The 26,624-nt window shown below is 43.0% G+C and overlaps 2 protein-coding genes across 6 annotated transcripts in view; one reads left to right on the top strand and one right to left on the bottom strand.

Annotated features, from left to right (window-relative positions):
* Positions 1-11,229, bottom strand: part of myo9aa (myosin IXAa) — a 328,643-nt gene extending 317,414 nt beyond the window's left edge. For all 4 annotated transcript variants that reach the window (XM_060853931.1, XM_060853935.1, XM_060853933.1 and 1 more), the window contains exon 1: positions 11,130-11,229. The gene's annotated coding sequence lies outside the window, so the exon portion shown is untranslated. The remainder of the gene's footprint in view (positions 1-11,129) is intronic.
* Positions 11,230-11,411: 182 nt separating this feature from the next.
* Positions 11,412-19,860, top strand: senp8 (SUMO peptidase family member, NEDD8 specific). Of its 2 annotated transcripts, none has more exons than XM_060853696.1 (2): positions 11,412-11,541; positions 18,650-19,859. In XM_060853696.1, exon 2 carries the CDS (start codon positions 18,657-18,659, stop codon positions 19,290-19,292), a length of 636 nt encoding a protein of 211 aa, XP_060709679.1. In that variant the 5' UTR covers positions 11,412-11,541; positions 18,650-18,656; the 3' UTR covers positions 19,293-19,859. The 2 variants fall into 2 exon arrangements, with proteins under 2 accessions (XP_060709679.1, XP_060709680.1); XM_060853697.1 differs by lacking the exon at positions 11,412-11,541 and adding an exon at positions 11,696-11,955 and having other exon boundaries at positions 18,650-19,860.
* Positions 19,861-26,624: the final 6,764 nt, after the last annotated feature.

Below are 26,624 nucleotides of genomic sequence, written 5' to 3'. Positions count from 1 at the left end.
TAGAAATTCCTACCAAGATCAGTGACCAGTAATCCTCAATGGAAAGCATATAAATTGGATTGGGGATGCCCTGACAGCTAAACAGTTGGTCACTTTACCTTTCTGACATGGCTTCTGAAATTCTTCATTCTATCATGGAATATTGGCATGTTCAGCAAGGTCAACATTTCTTGCCCAGACTAATTGCCTCTCAACTGCACAACTTGCTAGGCCATTTCAGACAGCAATTATAAGTCAAACACATTGTTGTGGGTCTAGAATCACATGTATTAGTCTGAACAGGTAAGGCAGCAGAATTATTTTCCTATTGGACATGAGTAAACCAGCTGGGCCTTTATTTTACAATAATCGAATTTTAGTTTCATAGTCACCATTATGGAGATCAGCTTTCAATTTTAGATTTATTAATGAATTTTAAATTCCAACAGCTGCCATGGTGGAATTTGAACCCATGTTCTGAATGCATTAGCTTCAGCCTCTGAATTAGTCATCCAATGATATCAATGTACAGAAGACTGCTGGTGTCTGCTCGAACCCACCAGTGTTAATAGGTGCAGGGCAAAAATTAGAAAATTGCTGAGAAAAAAAAGAAAGAATATTCCCTCAATATAATAGTGCAATTCTGCACTGAATCAATTAACCAGGCTGTTGTAACTGCCACCTAACCAATAAATTACGGATTCAATACATCTCTGAAAGGTGCTTGGTGATTGTGACTGCCTTTGAAATCAAGATAGCATTTGAACCAAGTATATCATCAAGGAGCCCTGACAAAACTGAAATCAATGGGAATGAAAGGGAAAGATCTTTACTTATTGCAGTTATACCTAGCACAAAGGAAGATGGCTGTAGTTGAAGGTCAATAATCTCAGGACAAGAGTGTCACTGCAGGAGTCACACAAGGTTGTGTCCTCAGCACAATCATTTCAGCTGCTTCATCAATGACCTTCAATATGGTCACCTCATGGACCGCAGCAATTCAAGTTAGCAGCTCACCACAAGCTTCTTCAGGGCAACTCAGAACGAGCAAAACATAGGCTCCATATCCCGTGAACAAAAGAAATTCATAAGTTTTAGATTACTCCATATTTAAGGGCTAAGGAACAAATACCAAAATAGATTTGCAATAAAAATAGCTAACCTACGATAACATTTTTTTGGAAAATGGCCATTTTAAATATTTGGAAACAAAAACACTGCATAAAGCGTTTAGGCAAAAACATCTTTTCTGTGGTCACAAATTTGGCATATTATTCATCAAGAACATATAATGACATTGCTTTAGTTTCTTTCCTAAAGTCGGATATTCAACAACCTGTCATTTTTTAGCATTCAGTGATGGAGCCAGTAAACAGCAGGCATCTTTCAGGGCTATACTTAACGCCACAATACTGAAACAAGAATGCTCATGTGCCAGCAGAGTTCCATTCAATCCGTAGTGAAATAAATGGTCAACATTCAATGTCCAGACCCAGAGAATAATGCTTGCTGTGGGTTGCTAATGGGTCCAATTTAATCAATGGATCTGTACCATGACAAGAGTCAAAGCATTCCAGACAGGAGAGAGCGCAAACTGAAAGAAAACTATAAATACAAACAAAATTTTAGGAGAGGAGAAAAATGCTGCACAGATGCTGAAAAGTAACGCCTTCTCCACAGAAGCAATGTTAAAGGAACTTATTTAGAATTTTTAATCAAAAACTCATCTGGAAACAGAATCATAGATCAACACTCAATTCTCTACCTCAGCAGGTTGCTCTTGTGTTTCATAAAGGAAACAATTTAAAACTCATATGCTACCATGCATTTTTTTCAAGATCCTTTTCTTACAATTCAAGTGATCACTAACTTTCAACAACAAAAGTTGGGAAGGCTGTGTGTATCTGGAAAACAGATTAACAGTGTCAACTATATGAGCAAGAAAGGAGTATGCTGCATATTACAGCCTCAGGATGCCCTAAAGTACTTTGCAATCAATGAAGTACTTTTTGAGGTTTGGTTACTGTTTTAATGTTGAAAACCAGGACCAAATTTGCAGACTGCTAACTACCATAAAAGGTATAATAATCACCAAATCAATCATTTTTTAAAAATAAGACTATAGGATGTAAAAACAGAAGTAGGCCATTCAGCCCTCCAGGTCTACTCCATTCAATGAGGTCATTGCTATTCTGATAATCCTCAAATCCACTTTCCTGTCTTTTCTGCATAACCCTTGATTCCTTTCTTGATTAAAAATCTGTCCACCTCAGCCCTGAATATAATTGAATCCTCCTCACCCCTATCATAAATGTGCGATCCCTTATTGAGATCATGCCCTCTGGTTCTAGACTTCCCCACAAGAGGAAACAATCTTTCCCTATCTAGTCTGTCAAGTTCACTAAAGATCTTGCAAGTTTCAGTAAGGTCCTTTTCCCCCACCCCACACATTCTCTATATTCCAATACATACAGCCCATTCAACCTCTCCTTGTAAGACAGTCCCTCCATATCTAGTATCAGACTAATGAACCTTCACTGGACTGCTTTCAATGGCAGTGTATTTTGCCTTAGAAAAGGGGCACAAAACTGTTAACATATTCCAGGTGTGGTCCAATTAACATCTTCTATAACTCTAGCTAACTATAGTCAAGATTAGAGTGGTGCTGGAAAAGCACAACATTGTCAGGCAGCATCCAAGCAGCAGGAAAATTGATGTTTTGGGCAAAAAGCCTTCATCAGGAATATCGATACCATTCACTTTGAAATCAAAGCCAACATCCCATTTGCCTTCTCTATTGCCCATGAAACTTAGATGCTTGCTTTTTATAATTCATAGACATCGGTTGAGGGAAAATATCATCCAGGACAACAAAGAATACACTCACTGTTCTTCAAAATGCTGCCTTGGGATTTTTCACATTCACTGCACTCATACTTTTATATTTCAGTCACAGAATCTCTACAGTGCAGAAAGAAGCCATTCAGTCCATCAAGTCTGCAACAATTATCTGAAGAGCATCCTACCCATAGCCCACCTTATCCCCATAACTCTGAATTTACAATGGCCAGCCCACTTAGTCTGCACATCTCTGGACACTATGCACAATTCACCATTGCCAATCCACCTAATCTGCACATCTCTCGGGTGTGGGAGGAAACCCATGCAGACATGGGGAGAATGTGCAAACTCCACATTGACAGTCGGTCAAGACTGGAATCAAACCCGGGTCCCTGGAACCGTGAGGTAGTAGTGCTCAACACTGAGCTACCATGCTGCTCAAATATTCACAATGGAACTTCAACCCACATCCGTATGACTTAAGAGATGGGTGTACTATCAAATGACCACAAAAACACTGTTCTAGACTCCAAAGGACCTGCAACAAACAACTACAGTTCAAACTCGCTTTGCTCACTTCAAAAAATATTTAATTAGCACAAAAAATAATACTGCAACATGAAAACTAAAACACTGAAAATAAAAGACAACAGGACACCAAAAAAAAAGCTTTAAAACAGAGTACAGTACGCAGATAAAAATTTACCTTCAAGGAATAAGTCACCTATTTTAACTGGTCAACTATGTTAGTGTTTATGCTTAACAGGCAGGCCCTATTATTTTTATTTTATCTTATCCTATCAATATATTCTTCTGCTCTTTTCTTCCTCATTACATATCTAGCTTCACATTCATTGCACCTACTCTATTTGCATTTGACCAATCCAGTTGGTTACAATTTCTGTATTCTTAATGTTCTCTTCATGAAGATTTTCTGCACCTCAACTTCATATTGGATTTGTTAATAACCTTTTTTTCATACGTACATCCTATAGATGTGGACTCTCAATAAGTCTAGCCTCCAGAAGGTCTTACCAAGTCACCTTAGTCTTCTCTTTCATAAGAAGAACCTGCTGAGCCTGTTCTGATTTTCCTGATAAATATGTTCTTAGTTCCAACACCATCATTGTAAACCTTTGTTTCACTTCAGTGCTTACCTACCTCTATGTACCTAAAGAGTATATGGAAGGAACAAAACAGTGGAAACCAAATATTTGCTCCAACACTGAGCAAAAAGAATTCAGACTTAAAATTGCACACAAAATACCATCTATCATTAAATCACAACATAAACATTAACTACCCAATGAGAAAATCCAACTATTTAATATAACCTGAAGACAAATGAGTTCTAAACTATGAGAACACCATATACAATATTCTTTAGGATTATTTACTACACTGAAAATACGCAGGAAAATGTATACGCCAGCCAAAATATTTGCAGTTGTACCAGAATTCTTCCAGCTACTTCCAATTCATCAGCTCAAATCGTGCCTAGCACTAATGATTTACTTGTAATTATCTACAATTTATTGGGACGCCCAAGAACTCAAAATTTTCTTTCCAGCCACAACCAACATTTGGAGGTACGCAACCTGCTGGATGTTTCTCTCTCATTCAAATAAACACAGTCAAAGTTGCTTGTGAGTAAGTCAGTTTAATGCAACAAAAGCAAAATGATGAGTTAGAACTTCAAATTCTAAAAGTAATCTCAAACTCACTTTTGGGCTAACAACTCTATGAAAGATTGACAGCATAAGTATAATGTAGGAAAAAAAAAATCAAAATACCATACATTATGCTGTACAAATACTTTTCATAATATTGGACTGGGAAAGTCCAGATACCTTGACCAAATCTCCCCATTCTGAGCATGATAGAAGCCATTTTCCAAAGGGCTAATAAAGGATTACAGTATTTAGTAAATGGAAAGAATAGTTTATACTGTTACAGCAATACAGAAATAATATTGAATGAATATTTAGCATAATTAAGTTTTCACAATGTTCTTCTCAACAACGTATAGCACCCACTTATCACCTGTTGTTCAGGTGGCTGTACTCCTACCTCTACATCAGAAGTTACGGTTTCAAGCTCCATTCTAGGATTTCAGTTCAAAACCAAGGCTGGGATGCAATACTGAAAGAGCAACGATAGTCAGAGCTACTATTTTTTCTGATGAAACTGATGGTGCCATTTCACACGCATGCAAGATGTCCTACAGTACCAGGGGTGAAAATAATTGTGTCACCATCGCCAAGGCTGCTCTTGATACTTTTTCAAGGCTTACTTTCTGATTTTCTAAGTAGCTTTTAAGCTTTCAGAAAGCCTTTTTCATGCTCAATAACTCCTTCATTAGGTTATGTAGTACACATTACCTCTATTTCTGGAACATGCAGTCACACCAAAGAATTAAAATTCAGGAAACTTAAATCCACAACACACAAAGAAAGAATTTATTTTTGACCCACCACAATATTTATGTTTGGACACAACAACTGGCATAAGTAGCAGCAAAACGTGGGAGCTCTTGTGGTATAGTGAAAGCATTCCTACTTCTGAGCCAGGATACCCAAGTTCAAGTCCAACCTGCGCCACAGGTGTATAATGAAAAACATTTCTCAACAGGCCAATTAGAAAATATCTAAAAAGTAAACGGACGATTTGACACCCGTCACTCAAAACATGCATTCCACAGACTGGTGAGGTCATTTGCATCTGATGACTGCATCTCAATCCCAGTCAGATTTAAATTTAACAACTGGTCTAGCTTTGATATTGATCTAGTATACTATAGAAATTGCTAAAATTCAACTATCCTACGTAGAAATATTGCCTAATTTTATTCGTGAAAGAGCTTTTTTTGGATTAAGCCCTCCAGTCCGGGGGTCACCTAAATTACTTGCACATTTACCCAATTACAATTTCCTTCCTTACAATAGCAACTACACTTCCACAGGATTTTAATGACTGCAAAGCACTTTAGATTGAGCCAAGGTTATAAAAGGTACCATAAAAATAAATATAGTTACTGCTTGGGTCTTAGTATATATAAAATGGTTATAGGTTTGTCTTTGAAACACAATGGATGCATTACAAGTAGTTCACAATATATGAAACGCTTTAAGATCTGACAAATGCAAAATCATGATGTATTATTAACTGATGCAGTATTCATTACAATAACATTCATGAAATTTTCCCCATATTGTAGCTTCTGAACTTTTTAACTTTAAGAGACTCCTTGTTCACATGCAATGTATTTATCTCAGTTACTTCAAGTTCTCTTGGTTTCTAGTCAGGCGGATTTTTCTTTGTTGACAGGTTTAGATTTGCCTTTGCAGCAACCCTTGCCAATAGCATTGCTCCCTCCCCAAATCTTACCACCTCTACCCCAATGGCTCCAGGGCCCTTACCTTCATGTAGCAGCTCACCACTCCAACATTTCCTCGACCAGCAGCCTTGCTCAATGCCACTAATCACCCTCCACACTGTTCATTGTTGCTCGAATTACACCTAATCCACATTTGCTACCAGCAATAAATGTAAGAGAATAATGTCTATGATTGGAGGAATAGCTCCTCATTAATTCTGTCAATCCCACTTACAGGGGCAAAATTTTTCTAATTGGTCATCCCCATGACTGAATTTTCCAGGTAATCTTGATGGCAAATTCTCACTCCATGTATTTTCAGCATAGTAAGCACTATTTAGAAGAGTACAGGAGTTCTCAAGTACCAGAATCACAGTATCCACTGAACATTGGAACTGTCATGTGAACATTTTCATGTTGTGACATACATGGTCTCCAATTAAAGTAGTTCAACTGTGAATTTTGAGATTCTATACCAGCGTGTCCTGTTCAATACTAATGTTTCAAGTCAACATGACATAAACAGATCTGATCATTATTGAATTCTGTTTATGCAAGCTTAATATATTCAAATAGCTACTTGATTTTCCACATTACTGGAGTGACTATATGTCAAAGTACTTCATTGTGCTACACTGAGAAATCCTAAGCTTGTGAAATGAGTTGTACATATTCAATGTTTTTTTCCCCCCCAACCCTTATTTTTTTCCTTTTCATCCATTTCTAATTGAAATCAAAAAAAAATGACATGTCTAATGTAAGTAACAGAATCCAGTATCCACTAGTCTGAACACTGGAATTGTTCAAAGCTTGGGAGAAGATTTGTAGCTCGGGTGCTCGTTGTTGCGGTTCTGTTCGCCGAGCTGGGAATTTGTGTTGCAGACGTTTCGTCCCCTGTCTAGGTGACATCCTCAGTGCTTGGGAGCCTCCTGTGAAGCGCTTCTGTGATCTTTCCTCCGGCATTTGTAGTGGTTTGAATCTGCCGCTTCCGGTTGTCAGTTCCAGCTGTCCGTTGCAGTGGTCAGTATATTGGGTCCAGGTCGATGTACTTATTGATTGAATCTATGGATGAGTGCCATGCCTCTAGGAATTCCCTGGCTGTTCTCTGTTTGGCTTGTCCTATAATAGTAGTGTTGTCCCAGTCAAATTCATGTTGCTTGTCATCTGCATGTGTGGCTACTAAGGATAGCTGGTCATGTCGTTTCATGGCTAGTTGGTGTTCATGGATGCGGATCTTTAGCTGTCTTCCTGTTTGTCATATGTAGTGTTTTGTGCAGTCCTTGCATGGGATTTTATACACTACATATTCGACTGGGGCAACACTACTATTATAGGACAAGCCAAACAGAGAACAGCGAGAGAACAACAGGGAATTCCTAGAGGCATGGCACTCATCCACAGTTTCAGTCAATAAGCACATCGACCTGGACCCAATATACCGACCACTGCAACGGACAGCCGGAACTGACAACCGGAAGCGGCAGATTCAAACCACTACAAATGCCGGAGGAAACATCACAGAAGTGCTTCACAGGAGGCTCCCAAGCACTGAGGATGTCACCTAGACAGGGGACGAAACGTCTGCAACACAATTCCCAGCTCGGCGAACAGAACCACAACATTGGAATTGTTGTTAGAACATTTTCAGGTTGTGACATACATGGTCTCCGATTAAATTCAACTGTGGATTTTGAGATTCTGTGCCTGCGTTAGATGTGTCATTGAATGTTTATTTCTCCTTCATCCATAATAGCTTTTCTTTTCCAGTGTGCGCACGCGTTAGGGGACTTTTAACTCGTCGGGTTATATGTCAAACACTCATAGTCATTTACCTATGGTTAAAATCTATTTATGTACCATAAACATCAGTTTTGTTAATTACAGAAACTAGGTCAACCCAAAGCTTTCAGACAGGTAAATTGTAGACTTTGCACATTTTAATATTTTAAAAAATTTTTGTAATGACTTGGGAATATCCAGGGCTTGATTTCCAGGAACTAACATCCATGCAAATATGCAAATAAGAAACAAGAATTCAGACCCTTGGCCGCTACACCATTGAAGTTGATCATGGCTGAAGTGATTTTAAATTCAAAACCACAAATCTAAATGCTCTTAATAATCTCTGACCACCTTGTTGAAAATCATCTACCCCAACCTTAAAAATATTCAAGGATTCTGCTTCCTCCACTTTTCCAAAGACTCACTGCTCAATTATTTTTAAATCTTATGTTCTAAATAGGCGACCCATGATTTTAAACAGTGATCCCTAATTCTGCATTCTCTCAGAAAAGGAAATACCCTCTCCACATCTTCAATCAAGATTCATCAGGATCTCATGTAGTTTCCATAGTTACTTCTTACTCTTCTAAACTCCTCCAAATTCAAGCCCAGCCTGTCCAACCTTTCCTCATCCAACAGTGATCTTCTAATCAGTGAAAAAAAGTTTCCTCTTCCTGGCAATCCACCAATAAATCTGATAGTCATGAAGAATATACTAATTCATCTTAAAAAGGTTAGAACTCTAAATTTGCAGGGGGGGGGGGGGGTGGAATTAAGAGTTGTCAATCCTTCCTTAAGCACAATTTTCCCAGGACCCACACCATCAATATAAAAAGCAGTAATCCAAATTAACAAAATACATGACTTTAAGACCTTACTTCCTCATGACTTTTCTGACAAACCCTGGGAATAACAGCAACACCATAAATGCATTCTAAATGGCAATACAACATTAAGCATTACAGTATATTTGGTACACAGACCAAGACATGCACCTACTCAAAGTTTAAACAGGGGCATATTCGTTACATTTTCTTTGACATAATTAGTCTCAAAGAGAGTAACTCAATTTGTACAAGGTGAGAGACTTACAATATTCAACAATGTCTGCTTAGGATAACTTTGAAACATAGATTATAGCAGCTAGAACATCATAGCTGCATGTTCATCTCCAAAGTTGCCACCGCAAGATTTATTTTCTGCTAACCTGTCATATAATTTGCTATTCTCATTTTCCATCTTAATTCTACTTCAATAAAACTTGGCAATTACTTATAGCAGAGAAGACTACATATTTGCCAACCTGCCCGAAGATCTTTCTGTAAAAAAAACTTTTGATTTTTTTTTGCAAGTACTAAATATTTGTCCTTGTCATCTAAATGACTAATGGAAACAACTCCTTAAAACCTATCTATGTCAAAGGCTTAATAATCTCCTTATGTGGCTAGTGTCACATTATGTTTGACACCAGTAATATGCACTGAGATATCTTGGTGCACTGAAAATCCTCTCTTCAGACACTACCTTCAGTTGGAAGGTCAGCATCCTTGGCCTTTTTATCATTGGGTTACATGGTCAAAGGGGTTTCAGAAAAAGATTTTACAGTACATTCTAAAATATGGTTGGATGAGTCTTAGCATAAGTCTTGAAAAATTATATTGCTTTTAATCTTCAAAAAAATTTCTCTTAGCACACAAATTCAAAGTGGATCCTTGAAAGACAACATGCTACAGAAGTCCATTTTTAATGTGTCAAAAAAACTATAAGAAACTTAAATACGTCTTTACAAACAGATTATACAAGTGCAAATATAAAGTCATATGCTACACAGGCTGTAATTGCAATTATTCCAGGCCAATTCCATCCACCTCAAATTACAAAGTGACAGCACCATCTTTTTCACCTCCTACTTCTTTGGAGTAAGTCTTTTAACCACAAAGCAACAAAACATTTATTGTACTTCTATTTTGGTTAAATTGTAATTCCTTCAACTGACAACTTTCTTGATCGACACAGCTATAATTTAAGATGAGATCAGATTATGTTAGATCAGAATAAGTGCTAATTAATTTGAAGCAACAGCTATTTTGCAAAACTGCATGCGTCACAAAAAGATGAACCGTCACATCTTGCAGTTGGAATATATTGCTAGAACACTGGAAACTGCACATACTCCCCTGGCTGCAAAGTACAGATTTAAATGCATATGCCAGCAACAAGCCAAAAATTTAGGTAACTTAAGTCACAAGTTTAACATAGTTAAATATCGCCAGCACAGTTCTGAAGGAGAGTCTCTGGACCGAAAGAGTTGGCTCTGCTTTCTCTCCACAGAATCTGCCAGACCTGCTGAGTTCCCCAGCAACTTTGTTTTTGTTTCAGATTTTCAGCACTTGCACTGCTTTGTTGCTGAGAAGATACCATAGTTAGTTTCGAATGGGAGACTACAGATGTGCAAAATTGATATGAACTATGCCAAGAGACCAGGTGAATCAAAACAGCCTTCCTAAATGGCACTTCTCAGGCACATGGACAGCCTTCCAGACACTGGTTGCCCCTCCAGGCACAGGCAACCCTCCAACATGAGACCCCAGCATATAGCGATGCCCTTTGGGTCACAGGGATGCCTAGGGTACAGGGGTACCCTTTCAGGCACAGGGACACCCAGGGTATTGGGACACCCCAGGGTACAGGGACACCTATTCAGACACAGGGAGCACGCCAGGGTACAGGAGGCAGCTCCTCAGACACAGGGGACACCCCCTCGGGCACAGGGATGTCTCGGTGCGGGGTGCCGCGGATGGGGTGTGGCTGGAGGAGGGGGGGGGGGGTGCGGGGAATGGTGACAGGACGCTCGCGCGCAAGCGGGTCCCCGGCGCTCTGTCCGGGAGCGCGGGCGCGAGCCAGGGACGTTAACAGCTGCAGAGATTGCGGACGGGCGGGCGCGAAGAAGGAGAGAGGGCGGTTTGGGACTCCATCCCGATCGCGGCTTACCGGGAGCTATCACCGATTACCCCCCCCCCCGCTCCCCGCCTCACAGCGCGCTCCATCAACAGCCAGCACCGATACCGTCCGGACCACAGTCCTGTTTAATAGCTGTCTCCATCCGCCCCAGCCGGATTCGACATCACCCTCCCGGGACCCTCAGCCTCACCTCATTCCCCGGGAGGCGGTGGCGACCGTTACCGAGCCCGTCTCCTCTCGCTCGCGCCGCCCTGCGATCTCCCGTTTGACACGAGCCCGTCTCCCCTGCCGTTCCCCCCCACCCCATCCGACTGCTCCACACCCGGCGCATGCGCCTACAGCGGCGGTGGGGGTGGGAGGAGCAGCGCACACACTCGGGGAAGGGAGGGGCGGGGCGGAGCAGGAACGCGCGCGCGCCGGGCTGGGGCTTCACTGCCACCTGCCGGCACGGCACCGTCGTGAAGACGAGCTAACGCCTTACGGCAGCTGCCCGCCAGTCGCTTCGCGCCGACATGAAGCGGAGGCGATATAGATCTTAGCAGACCAAGGCCTGGGCCTGACCCTGAGGCGGGGGTGTGATAGGAGGCAGCAGCAGCGCTCAGGTAAAATCGACAGGCGTCGATTGAAGTGTCTCATTTTGTAAATTGGGGCTATGAGGTTGACAGGAAAGTTAGTGCAGGCTGGCGTCCCGGCGGCAGTTGGCTGAGGGACCCGGCTCGTGGATCATGTCTGCTGTCAGCCCCGAAAGCTGTCAATCACTGCAGGAGGCGGGACATGGACCTGTCAGTCACTAGTGGGCGGGAAAGGAGCTGTCAATCACGACAAAGGGCGGGGGATAGTGCTGTCAATCGAGGCAAGGTTGGAGTACGAGGCCGTTAATCACTGCAGTAGGCTGACCATGGGGTTGTAAATCATGGCAACGGGCTGTCTACCGCTGCAGGAGGCGGGACCTGGGGCTGTCTACCACTGCAGGAGGCGGGACATGGAGCTGTCAATCACTGCACTGGCCATAGCAGGTTGGTGCGAATCACGGCAACGGGCGGAGCGTGAGGCTCTGAATCACTACAGAAGGTGGGACTTGGGACTGTCAATCACTGCAGGAGGCGGGACATGGGCCTGTCAATCACTACAGAAGGCGGGACCTGGGACTGTCAATCCCCGCAGATGGCGTTCAGTTACCGTGGGGGTGGGGGTCATAGTGCTTTGATTCTCTGCTGGAGGCGGACTCCCTGGGACTGTCAATCACGACGGGGGGGTGTGGCTTCACGACTGTCCATCGTTGCGCAGGGCGGAGTCTGTCAATCACCAAGGGGTGGGCTCAACGCTGTCCATCATGGTTTGGGGCGGGTTATGTGGCTGTCAATCACTCTAGGAGGCGGGCCCATAGTGTCAGCCTCTGCCAGTGGTGGGCCCGGGGCTGTCCATCATTGTCTCTAGGTCCTGTCAATCTGTGCACAGAGTGAAAGTCTGTGTCCTGTCGGCCTTTCAAAGCAAGGCGCTGTGTGGCTGCACCCACTGCGTAGAGTAAGGCTCTGCGGCAATTGGTCATTGAAGGGGATGAGTAAAAAGTGAGGTCCGGAGATGCTGGAGATCAGAGCTGAAAATGTGTTGCTGGTTAAAGCACAGCAGGTTATGCAGCATCCAAGGGGATGGGTCACTTGTCAGTCACTGCAGGAGATGGAGCCCTGGACCCTGTCAGCCACTGCAAGGGATGGGGCTCTTGGTCCTGTCAGTCACTGCAGGGAGTGTGGTTCTCTGGACCCTGTCAGGCACTGCAGGGGGTCAGACTCTTGCTTCTGCCAGTCACTGCGGTGGGACGAAATGTTGCTCCTGTTAGAAAGTTATTTATCACCATTCGAGTCTGGACAACCTAACTGTCATTAAACTGTCAGTGGTATTAAGGGGAATAACCAAGCTCATTTTGCACTGTTAATCCCACCCTCAGAACAGTGCCTAATTGGCTGTCAATTTCGCTGGAAAGATCAGTATTGATAAAGCAGGGATTGCACTCCATTGAGTGGTTTGAGAGCAGATTGCACAGACTTTCAGAAAGGAGTTTATTTTATTTATTGATGAGATGTAAGCATTGCTGGTGAGAGATGCAATTTTTCTCTAATTCCACCTGCATGAACTGTCTTCTTCGCACGCTGCAGTCTATCAATTGTAGGTTTTTACTTCATTCACTTCTGGATGTGAGCATCACTGGCTGGACAGCATTTATTGCCCAACCCTGGTTGCCTTTGAGAGGTTGTAGTGAACAGGGTAGCAATGGACATCCAGTTCATGTCCAATGTCACGTGTTGCCTGAAAACAGTGGTAAATGGACATCACCTCAGGGGATCTCCCATCCACCGCCTCCAACCTCATAGTCCCACAACCCCGCACCGCCCGTTTCTACCTCCTGCCCAAAATTCACAAACCTGACTGCCCCGGCCGACCCATTGTCTCAGCCTGCTCCTGCCCCACCGAACTCATATCCGCGTACCTCGACACAGTTCTGTCCCCTTTAGTCCAAGAACTCCCCACCTACGTTCAGGACACCACCCACGCCCTCCACCTCCTCCTTGATTTTCGCTTCCCCGGTCCCCAACGCTTTATCTTCACGATGGACATCCAGTCCCTGTACACCTCCATTCCCCATCACGAAGGACTCAAAGCCCTCCGCTTCTTCCTTTCCCGCCGCACCAACCAGTACCCTTCCACTGACACCCTCCTTCGACTGACTGAACCGGTCCTCACCCTGAATAACTTCTCTTTCCAATCCTCCCACTTTCTCCAAACTAAAGGAGTTGCCATGGGCACCCGCATGGGCCCCAGCTATGCCTGTCTCTTCGTAGGATATGTGGAACAGTCCATCTTCCGCAACTACACTGGCACCACCCCCCACCTTTTCCTCCGCTACATCGATGACTGTATCGGCGCTGCCTCGTGCTCCCACGAGGAGGTTGAACAGTTCATCAACTTTACCAACACCTTCCATCCCGACCTCAAATTCACCTCGACTGTCTCAGACTCCTCCCTCCCCTTCCTAGACCTTTCCATTTCTATCTCGGGCGACCGACTCAACACAGACATCTACTATAAACCGACTGACTCCCACAGCTACCTGGACTACACCTCCTCCCACCCTGCCCCCTGTAAAAACTCCATCTCATATTCCCAATTCCTTCGCCTCTGCCGCATCTGCTCCCAGGAGGACCAGTTCCAATACCGTACAGCCCAGATGGCCTCCTTCTTCAAGGACTGCGGATTCCCCCCAGACGTGATCGACGATGCCCTCCACCGCATCTCCTCCACTTCCGCTCCTCCATCCTTGAGCCCCGCCCCTCCAACCGCCACCAAGACAGAACCCCACTGGTTCTCACCTACCACCCCACCAACCTCCGTATCAGCGTTCCGCAAAGACCACTCCCTTCGTGACTCCCTCGTCAGGTCCACACCCCCCACCAACCCCACCTCCACTCCCGGCACCTTCCCCTGCAACCGCAGGAAATGCAAAACTTGCGCCCACATCTCCTCCCTTACTTCTCTCCAAGGCCCCAAGGGATCCTTCCATATCCGCCACAAATTCACCTGCACCTCCACACACATCATCTATTGCATCCGCTGCACCCGATGTGGCCTCCTCTATATTGGGGAGACGGGCCGCCTACTTGCAGAACGCTTCAGGGAACACCTCTGGGACGCCCGGACCAACCAACCCAACCACCCCGTGGCTCAACACTTTAACTCTCCCTCCCATTCCACCGAAGACATGCAGGTCCTTGGACTCCTCCATCGCCAGAACATAACAACATGACAGTTGGAGGAAGAGCGCCTCATCTCCTGCCTGGGAACCCTCCAACCACAAGGGATAAACTCAGATGTCTCCAGTTTCCTCATTTCCCCTCCCCCCACCTTGTCTCAGTCGATTCCCTTGAACTCAGCGCCGCCCTCCTAACCTGCAATCCTCTTCCTGACCTCTCCGCCCCCACCCCACTCCAGCCTATCACCCTCACCTTGACCTCCTTCCACCTATCACATCTCCATCGCCCCTCCCCCAAGTCCCTCCTCCCTACCTTTTATCTTAGCCTGCCTGGCACACTCTCCTCATTCCTGATGAAGGGCTCTGGCCCGAAACGTCGAATTTCCTGTTCCTTGGATGCTGCCTGACCTGCTGTGCTTTAACCAGCAACACATTTTCAGCTCTGTTGTGCACTGGTTAGAGGATGCACAGGTATACATTGGAACCCCTACTCGGGTGGAATTTCACATTGACCCCAAGGTTCTAAACCTCCTTTAGGAACCCACACCCCACAACGTGAGCCACCTTTTTTAGGTATGTATAATGTGACTGTTAACTCACAAAAAAAGTGTTTTTTTCTAAAGGCTGCTGCTGTGGACCACTGCCTTGACTCCTTTATCTGACGTCTAGCGTGCTTATTTGCCACCAGGTAGTGGGGATCTCCAGGGGTGTATATGAGGAGTCCTCCCATTTTCTACCAGGGTGGAAGATGTTGCACGTAACAGTCCCGGATACCCACAGCTTGTAATGGTTTATGAACTCCCAATCCAACCACTTATTATGCAGCACTGTGAAGTCTGTGGACCATGTATATATTGGTTGTGGGAAATTGCATCCCCTCTTTCGTTATTTGAAAAATCTTTTGTTCTGCTTTTGGTTGCCCTTCAGCCCACACTCCTGATCTTTGGGCATCTGGTGTGGCGGCACGTGTGCAAATTCGTGGACCTTCTCATGGATCTGCTTCTGGGTCTGGCCAGGTTGACTATTAATGCATCTAGGCAGCACGTTGTGGAGTAGGTAATCTCTTTGACTGTCTGTCCCTCTACGGTGGTTATGTTTGTGCTGAAGTGTCATTGGATCAGGAACACACAGTGTTCTCAATGCCTTCAGAGGTGGGCATCGCAGGGGATACAGTGCTTTATTTCCACCTCCAACTTCATTTTGATTTAGTCCCATCTTGCACTCTCTACCCCTCCCTCACTTCGATGGTTTGCATTGCCCATAATAGGCTTTGCATAGAAACTTCTAATTGGCAACATGGGTGATTGATTCATGGCAGTTAACAGAGAAAAACAAAAAAACAACGATAGTGGTGAGCTAGCTTCTTGAACTGCTGCAGTTCATTTCGTATGGGTTCATGGGCAATGCAGTAGGGAGGAACTTCCAGAATTTTAACCCACACGGGGCGGCACGGTGGCACGGTGGTTAGCACTGCTGCCTCACAGCGCCAGAGACCTGGGTTCGATTCCCGCCTCAGGCGACTGACTGTGTGGAGTTTGCACGTTCTCCCCGTGTCTGCGTGGGTTTCCTCCGGGTGCTCCGGTTTCCTCCCACAGTCCAAAGATGTGCGGGTCAGGTGAATTGGCCATGCTAAATTGCCCGTAGTGTTAGGTAAGGGGTATATGTAGGGGTATGGGTGGGTTGCGCTTCGGCGGGTCGGTGTGGGCTTGTTGGGCCGAAGGGCCTGTTTCCACACTGTAAGTAATCTAAAAAAAAACTCTGAAGAACTAGCAATATATTTCCAAGTCAGTTTTGGAGGTGAACTTGCAAGTCGTGGTGTTCTTATATATCTGCTGCCCTTATCCTTCTAGATGGCAGTAGGTATGGGTTTGGTAGGTGCTATCTAATGAACCTTGGTGAGTAGCTTAGAATATTTTGTAGATGGTACACGCTGCTGCTTCTGAGCTTTGGGAGGGACGGGAGTGAATGTTTGTGGATATGGTGCCAATCAAGTGGGCTGCTTCATCCTGGATGGTAAAAAGCTGCTTGAATATGGTTGGAGCTGCACTCATCCTAGCAAGTGGGGCATATTCCATCACACTCCTAACTTGTGCCTTGTAAGTGTTGACAGGCTTTTGGGAGTGTAGCGATACACGTATTGTGCTCTTTGGAAAGAAGTTCCTGTGACAGTGAATGAACAAAGTGTCTTATATCATGAGATTACCCGAGATGCATTGTAAAAAAAAAAGTATGACTAAACCACCCAAAGCAGACCAGGAGCAAATTAAGGTTAGCAAGGACGGGTCTGATGAGGAAATAGGCAACAATCATTTGGATCACCTCAAGATTATGAAGTATTGAATATGGGGGACCTGCCAGGAGTGTGTTGGAATAGTCAAAACTGGAGATATTCAAGCATGAATAGACATTTCAGCAGTAAATGTGTTATGACAAAGGGGTAAAGTCAGTGATATTATGGAGCTGCAGAAGGCACTCTTAGAAATGGTATGAATCTGAGGTCGGAAGCATGTCTCACGATAGAATGTGACACCAAGGCTGAGAATAGACTGGCTTAATTTTAGACTCATGTTAGGTTAGAGGACCAGCAGTTTCTTTCCAGTTCAGACATGGAGAAGAACTTGCAGGTGATGATGTTCTCATGCACCTGCTGCCCTTGTCCTTTTGGGTTATAGAGTTCATGGGTTTAGTAACTGTTGTGGAAGGAACCTTGGTGAATTGTTGCATATTGTTTATGGCACCCAATGGATTTAAGATTTACAATTAGATAGCCACTTTCATAATGATAGGATGTTATACAGAAAACATAAGCAATTTGTCATATGGGTATTATAGTGACTCAGTGGTTAGCCATGCATCAGGGACCTGGGTTCAATTTCACCCTTGGATGACTGTCTTTGTGGGGTTTGCACATTCTGCATGGGTTTCCTCCAGGTGTTCTAGTTTCCTCCCCCAGTCCAAAGATATATGGGTTAGGTAGATTGACCATGTGAAATTGCCCATAGGGTCCAGGGTTATGCAGACTAGGTGAATTAGCAATGGGAAATACAAGGTTAGGATGGGGGGGCGGGGGGCGGCGGGGGTGCGATGGGATGGGAGATGGGTTGCTGTTCAGAGGGTCAGTGTGGACTTGATGAGCCAAATTGTCTACTTCTATACTGTAGAGATTATATGAATTTCCACAGAGCAAAGTCTCTGTTTTGGTAATGTCATTTAAGGGATCAATATTGAGCAGGACACAGGGAGAACTCCCCAGTCTACTTCAAAATAGAGCCATGAGATATTTTACATTCATCTGTGAAGCTGGACAGGGCTTTATCTTCAAGACCAATCTGTAAGATAGTACCTCCAATGGTGCCTTGTTCCTCTATTACAATACTGAAGTCTCATTGTTGATTGCCAGCCTATCAAAGGCCTTCCTTTTTCTTCTTCTTCTCCCCCTTCTCCCTTCACATGCTCAAAACTTATTACATTTCTAACTTTAGATTAGATTAGATTAGATTAGACTTACAGTGTGGAAACAGGCCCTTCGGCCCAACAAGTCCACACCGACCCGCCGAAGCGAAACCCACCCATACCCCTACATTTACCCCTTACCTAACACTACGGGCAATTTAGCATGGCCAATTCACCTGACCCGCACATCTTTGGACTGTGGGAGGAAACCGGAGCACCCGGAGGAAACCCACGCAGACACGGGGAGAACGTGCAAACTCCACACAGTCAGTCACCTGAGTCGGGAATTGAACCCGGGTCTCAGGTGCTGTGAGGCAGCAGTGCTAACCACTGTGCCACCGTGGCTAGACTCAGTTCTGACAAAACTTCATAGACCTAAAACATTAATTCTGTTCTCTCTCCACAGGTGCTGCAAACCTGCTGAGTAGTTCTAACCTTTTCTGTTTTTATTTCAGATTTCCAGCATCTCTAGAATTTTGTTTTTGTATCTGAAGTTTCTTGTTTGTTTGCAGGAGCAGCATGGACCCAGTAATACTGAGCTACCATGACAGCTTAATCCGACGCTCAGATCTCTCACTCCTCAACCCACCCAACTGGCTCAATGACCACATCATTGCATTTGCCTTTGAATACTTTGCCGCTGAACAGTACAAGGAACTCTCAGACAGAGCCTGCTTCATCAGCCCTGAAGTTACTCAGCTTATTAAATGCATGGCCAGCCAGGAGGAGTTGGCAATCTTCCTGGAGCCACTAACACTGGCACAGAAAAGCTTGGTCTTCCTTGCAGTCAATGACAACTCTGTGCAGGCGGCTGGTGGGTCTCATTGGAGCTTGCTATGTTACAACAGAGATAGGAACTGCTTTAGCCACTATGATTCCTGCAGCAACATGAATGAAAGCCATGCCCGAAAGATAGCGAAGAAGCTGCAACACTTCCTGGGAACCAAATCTGAAGTGCCTTTCATTGAGGATTCATCACCAGTACAAAAGAACAGCTATGATTGCGGGATGTATGTGATGTGCACTACAGAAGCTCTTTGTGAGCAATACCTCAGGAAGGACCACAGGCCACCGGTCGTGGTTGTCACCCCAGTCTATATCACCCAGAAGAGAATTAGCTGGAAAAAACTGATCGAGCAGCTTTCAAAGAAATGATCACTTCTTTGTTTCTTTCTTGAGTGCATCTGTGTGTTGATTTCTGGATGGGTTAGCCAACTGGTTTGAGATAGACATTTAAATTTTGTTAAAGAGGCAATAATCTTTCTCACGATCGGACTACTTTTCCAAGCTGGAGGATAAAAGTCGGGTAGGTTTTGCATGTTGTGAGACTTCATTTGTAAGGGTACTAGGAAATATTGTTTCCCTCACTCTCTTTGTGGCTTCTTCATTGAGACAGCTTGGAGAAGTGATCATGAAAAAGACTTTTGATGATGCATTCAAACTTTCTAGAGCATGCTGGAAATATGATGCCTTACACAAAATAATTCTGTCCATGTTTTCTGTTTGGTGCTTTGGGGGAGAGGTGGAGTGGAATTTACAGCATTATACTGCTATAATGCATTTTAAATAAGTAGTCCATTGTTTAACAATATGTTGTGGTGCTCTGCATCTCTTAAACTCACCTGTGACTGAATTATATTCAAGTGAAATTAATCTGACTTCTTCCGTTTTTAATGTTTCCTTACATTTTGCTTGAATCTGAAAACTTTGTGACTGAACACAACAAGAGAAACTGAATTACCACAATTGTGCCTGTATCCATTGGAGTTTAAAAGAATGAGAGCTGTTATTTAAATGTTTAGATGCTGAGGAGATTTCATAGGGTTGGTGCTGAAAGAATGTTTTAACTGCTGAAAGAATATACCGACATTGTTTAAAAATAAGGGATCTCCCATTTCAGAAAAAGGTGAGGATTTCTTTTCTCTCAAAAGGTCTTGAGTCCATTGAACTCTCTTCCACAGAGAGGGGCCGGCAATGATAGAAACAAAAGAACCTACTGCTGCTGTAAATCAGAGACAGAAATAGTTATTGCTGGATAAGCTCAGCAGGGCTGGCAACATCTGTGGTGAGAAATCAGAGTTAACATTTTGGGTTGAGTAACCCTTCCTCAGATACTTCTCGACCAACCAGAATTTAAAGGGTATCTGGAGGGATAGACAGGAAAGAAGAGTTGGAGCCAGACAATCTTATGAAATGGCAAAGTAGACTCAGAGGCCTAATTACATACTCACTCACCAAATTCAAATGTCTAAGCATTCTTCATAAGTTTAGCCCATCATCCCAGGAATCAATGCATGGCTTCTATTGCAATTATATTCTTTCTGAAATAAGGAAACGAAACTGAACACAGTACTCCTGATGTGGTCTCACTAATACATATTCCACTGCAGCAAAACATGCCTACTTTTATATTTCAGTCGCATTAGAATAAACACTAACATTCCATTTTCCCAACTAATCATTGTGCAAACTAACTTTGTGATTTACGTCCCAGAACACCAGATTGTTTTGTATCACTGAGTTTGGCAATCTTTCTCCATTTAAATAAGATACTGCTTTTCTATTCTGCCACGCATTTTCCCACATCATACTCCATTTGCCAATTTTTTTCCCTCTCGCTTAAACTCATCTACACCCTTTTGTGAACTTGTTATGTCCTCCTCACAACTTACTCTCCCTATCTGTATGGCATCAGCAATTTTAGCAATTTGTCATATTATAAAATATTATATTTATTAAACGTTATCTTCCTACTTAATCATCTGCTGCTTTGGCTCATTTTTTTCCAATTCCTAAAACCTACGAAACTCTTAATCTCTCTGTTTTCCATGCGTTTTTCAATCCATGGGCTTTAACAAACCCTAAACCTGGTGTCAACTTGTTGTATACTTCATTACAAAATTTGCTCGCCACTTTTCTAAGTATTGGTAGAGTTCGGGGCCTTGACCATTCCCTTTCCTCTCACATCGAGTTTCTCAGTAAAACTAATTCTGTACATTTTTGTTTTGCTCATTTTGAGATTTGTTCCAATATTGTACTTCATTAAGCAGAAATTGTAACATCTCAGGCATGTTCTCAAGATTTCTCAACTTCATCCTCAGAATCTCTTAAATGACATAAGCAATTAACACAAGATGGCTCAAGCGCTGACTCATGGCAGCTGCAAGAGAAGTATGTTTGGGTTCCTGGCAGCATCTGCACCCAAAGCGGATTATGGAGGCAGTGGTGGCGGAGGCGAGTTTGGTCCCAATGTGAGTGTCGGCGGGATCGGGGGCGGCTTCATTGGTGAGATGGGTCCGAATTGGACTCATGGCAACAGCGGAGTCAAGTTTGGCCCGGGGCAGTATCGAGCAGCTGTACTGGCAAGGTCCTGCAAGGACTCAGCGGTGAAGGCATTGATGGAGGAGAGATGGTGCCACAGAGAGGTGACTTCACTTCCAGCAGCAACAGCATGGTGAAGTGGTCTCATACCTGTCCACCAGGCCTATGGAGGAGCACTTAACAAGAAGAACTAGAAAGTTGAACACTTTCTCTTTATTTTTCTGCCTTTCTATTTTATGTTTTGATTTATTTTCCTGTGTTTTAAGATGGCGCTGGAGTTTGGCGACTCTATACAACACTTTATACTATTTTGTAACAAAATAGACGTGACAATAAATAAATCAAATCAAATTCCTGTGATTTTTCTTTTCCAGCTTTTCTCTGTCTTCTGAAGATTAACTATTCTTGTTTACGATACCAAAGGCAGCAGTATCTTACCTGTATGGCCACTCTTACCTGAACTCAGAATCTAAGAGTTAACTTTGAGGATATTATGACCAAACCTGTTCCAGTCTCTCACTCATTTTCTTGAAGGTAAGAATGGGAAAACGAATAGCTGTCCTCATTGATTATTATCCTCGCTCACTTGGAATCACGTTAATTATATTGCCCTTCCTTAAGTTCAGGTAGTTCCGTACTGCATGGAATTATGTGGGTGTTGTATCTTTATATTACTGAATCAGTAATCCTCAGACCTGACATGACGTGAGTTCAATTCCCACCAAAGCACCTGGTGAATTTTACTTCAATTAATAAATAAATATGCTAAGAAGCTAGTATAAATAACGGTGATCAGGACTGTTGTAAAACTTTATTTAGTTCACTAATAACCTCTCCACAAGAAAATCAGATATCCTAACCTAGCCCAGTCTACATGTGATTCCAGACCCACAGAAGCATGGTCCCCTTTGAAATGACCTCACAAGTAACTCAGCTGTACCCAATAAATTTGTTCAGCACAACAGCAATGAATGCCAGTCTTGTGAAAAGTTACTATTTCCTGTGAATACATTTTTAAAATGACTGGAGTCTTGTTGCTTGTGCAGCTCAACTTCTCACAAAGCAGTAGAATTATCAGCTACACAGCTGCGCTGTCTGCACCAGGAGAGCTCTCCACCAGAGAGGAAGCCATTTCACGGTCATAGCCATATTCATAGCTTGCTGAATTTGGGTGGATGAATGATGAGTGCAAGTCTGTAGTATTAAGTTGCAAACTTGGAAATTTCAGATTGATTTCAGATGTTTGTGTGGAGCTGAGCCTCATCAATGGAATTAGTAATTCTCAGTGTGCATTTAAATTCACTGTGAGGATAAAGACATTTCCTTTGCTTTTTCACACTCAAAGTGTGATTACATTCCCTCCTAAGCAAATCACAGCATTTTTGTGACTTCAATGCAAACTAAAATTATATTTCAACACAGACACTAACCATCCTCAATTATCTCAAACTAGGGATGCCTTTTCACTTTCTGATCAAGAAACACAAGTTAGAGGTAGTGTGGTGTAAATGATTTAAATGTTATAATTGGAGAGGGTAAATAGAAGCTGTCTATCTCCTATAGTCAAGAACAAGTGATCTTTGGTCCAAGGTTAAATCATTAGACATTTACAACAAAGGACACAGCACAAGTCAGGAATACTTCGGACTTGGCAGCTCCAACAACAGAAAAGTTGACATCATCCAGGACAAAGCAGCTTCATTATACCCTTCACCACTGGTACACAGTAGCAGCAATTGTGCCATCAAGATGCAGTACAGCAATTTACTAAGGCTTTTCCAACAGCACCTTCCAACTCTGCGACCCCTATCACTTAAAAGCAAAGGAAGAAGATGCATCCAAATGCCACCACCTGTAAATTGACCTCCAAGCCACTTACCATCTTGACTTAGACTAACCACTGTTATTTCACTGTAACTGCGAAAACTGCTAAACGGTACCTGACAACACTGAGAGTGGCCCTAGCCCATAAAGACTGCAGCAGTTCAAGGAGATAACTCACAACACCTTCAGGATAATTAAGAATGGGCAATAAATGCTGACTTTGGCAGCGATGCCTATATCCCATTCACATATAAAGAGGAGAAACTGCTTCACGCAGAGCATTACAAAGCTGAGAAATTCAGTTCCTGTCTGTGGTTGTACATATAAACTTACAAATTAGGAGCAGGCAATCCAGTCTCTGGTATGTTCTGTCCTTCAATGAGACCATGACTTTCTGATTATTGTACATTCCAATATATTCCAATAATCTTTCACCTCCCCCCCCTTCCTTATCATAAATCTATCTACTTCCACTTCAAAAATATTTAAAGACTCTGCTTCCACTGCCTTTCAAGGAATTAAGCTCCACAGATTTACCACCATCTGAGAGAAAATGTCTCTTCATCTCTGTGTTTCGTGGGTATCCCTTGTATAACTGCCCTGTCAAGACCCTTCAGGATCTTATGTTTCAATCAAAAAGCTTCTTACTTTTCTGAACTCCAGTAGCTGAGGCAGAAATATTGATTACATGTGCCAAATGGATGAGGGAGAATGGAACAGGTATTTCCTCAAACCACGACCCTGAGTAAAAGGTATTACGTATTCTTTGCTCATGTGGAGTGCAAATGCTGACAGCAACTAGTTGACTCGGAAGGCCTGTTTTTATGTTGCACTTTTTATTCATGAGTTTGTTTAAAATTAGCCAAGGGACAGCAGACAGTTTGATTGCATGGGATGATTCTCAGCAGTAGATGGCGACCATGATTAGAAATGGCACTGTGCCCAATTGTGATGTATTTACGCAATAGAACCGTGTGGAGGAGCAGTCCTCCATATAATTCACTACACATTGATTTGTAAACTTACAAAGACAACTAAAACTGTGCTATATAAAAAAATTAATTAAATGACCAAAGATGTTTATCAAGCAAAATGTGACTTGGAACCACATTAAGCAGATGAGAAAAGGCTTATAGACTTTGCCTTGAAAGGTGAGACAAGTATACAGAAGGAATTCCAGAGGTCAAGGGGCTGAAAGCATGGCCACTAATGGTGCAGTAATTAAAAATCAGAGATTTGCAAATTGCCAGAGTCTGAACATTCTCACTGTTCCTCGACCTTAAAACAAATGGGAATGTAATTGTTGATTACTGATCAAGTTTAGAATTAGGATTCATACAGTATGGAAACAGACCCTTCAGCCCAACAAGTCACACTGACCCTCTGAAGAGTAACCCACCCAGACCCTTTACCCCTGATTAATGCACCTAGTCTACACATCCTTGAACACTGTGGGCAATTTAGTTGCTTTTTTAATTAGAGAAAATATTCTGAAAATATGATCTTTTAACAATGAGGATTTTCTTGTTTCAAGCTCTAATTGTACTGCCTAGTACTTCCTCACTAATAAACATACATCATACTATTTCCTTTGATTGAACCCTTCCCTGGTTCTTGAGAATACTCTTCCCTAATCTCACCCTCACCATGCAGTTAGCAGAATTTAAAATTGACAGCTTAGTGTTAATTTATCATTTCTTTGTGTTTCTTGTCTTCCTTCCCAATTAAACAAAAGAATAAAACTAACAGAAACTATTATGATTAAATAAAATGTTTAACTGAATTGATACTGTAGAAATAGTTCCATAAGTTGTCCAATGTGTTACTAAGCCCTGTGGATGTGAGTTTCAACCTCTGCTCCATGCTGAATGAGGTGATCTCCACACAGGGCTTCATGGACAGACTTTACACTGTAACAGGAAGAGAAATTTCATGATAATTCCCAATACAGTGCTATGCAAATTGTTTTAATTGTAAAGGGAGACTATCATTTATATGTCACTTCACACTGACTAGCTGTCCCAAAGCACTTTACAGATGAATAAGTACAGTGTCTTGGTTGAGTAAACACAGCACTCTGTTTGCACACATAAATCTCCCAAACATCTGTGATAACAACTAGATAATCTGTTTGTGTCATATTGACTGAGGAACAAATATGGTTCAGAGAATATTGACACCAGAGATAACTTACCCATTCCTCAAGGTGGGTGTGCTGCCATTTTACCAGAGCCAAACTCCTTAGCTGCTCTCCCTCCTGAACAATGTCACCAACTGAGCAGTTCTAAATATCTCAGGGGAGTGAATGGAGAACATGATAGAAAGGGAGGAAACTTTATAACATATTTCTGGTGCATTTAACTTGCATCATGGACATCCTGATCTCATCAGCAAAGTAGTGTGTGCCTTGGCAATTCTTTTGCACGTCTACTTACATTTTTTTAAGTTATGTCCTCCTTTGTTGTATTTAGTGATCCTGACTATTTGGATGGGTGGCTGCCCTGTCAGTGAATAAATCCTAAGTTAGAACACCAAGATCTATCAGTTTCAGATCTTTGAGCATGAATATTTTCCATTCAATCACAAGATATGGCTGGCTCAGGCAAGACCAGCAGCTGTTGCCCATTGCTAAATGCCTGAGTGGTGAGCTGCAGTCTATGTACATTGTAGTTTCTTGGAGCAGTTTTAATACAACTGAGTGGCTTATTGAGCAATATCAGATGGCTAACCACATTGCAATGGGTCTGGAGTCATATGTGACAGCAAACTGGGTATGGACAGTGTTTGCTTAATTAAAAGAAATTAGTAACTCAGCTAGGATTTTAACAACAATCCAGTAGTTTCTGGATGTAGGTTTGCTCTCTGAGCTGGAAGGTTCGTTTTCAGACATTTCGTCACCATACTAGCTAACATCTTCAGCGAGCCTCTGAATGAAGCACTGGTGGTGTAGCCTGCTTTCTATTTATACTCTCACTAGTATTCTTACAAACGGATGAGGAAGGACACGACTTTGATGGGGACAACACATCCATCCTAGGACAAGCACTGTAATAATGACAATGAGACATGCACGAGAATTCCTAGAAGCATAGCATGCCAACTGAAACGCGCTCAACAAATTGACTTGAATCCCATTTACCACTCTCTGAGGAAAAAAAGGAAATGATGTCACCAACACAAGGAAACTCAAACATATAAATACAAAGCAGGCGACACCACCAATGCTTCATTCAGAAGCTCACTGAAATAGTATGGAGATGAAGCGTCTGAAAGTAAACCTTCCAGCTCAGTGAGCAAACACATACCTAGAACTACAACCTGAGCTACAAAACTTCGCAAAAC

Source organism: Hemiscyllium ocellatum, chromosome 42 (assembly GCF_020745735.1).
Source record: "Hemiscyllium ocellatum isolate sHemOce1 chromosome 42, sHemOce1.pat.X.cur, whole genome shotgun sequence".
Taxonomy (NCBI): domain Eukaryota; kingdom Metazoa; phylum Chordata; class Chondrichthyes; order Orectolobiformes; family Hemiscylliidae; genus Hemiscyllium; species Hemiscyllium ocellatum.
The sequence above is the reverse complement of the archived record's forward strand: the minus strand, read 5'-3'. Positions and strand labels throughout refer to the sequence as shown.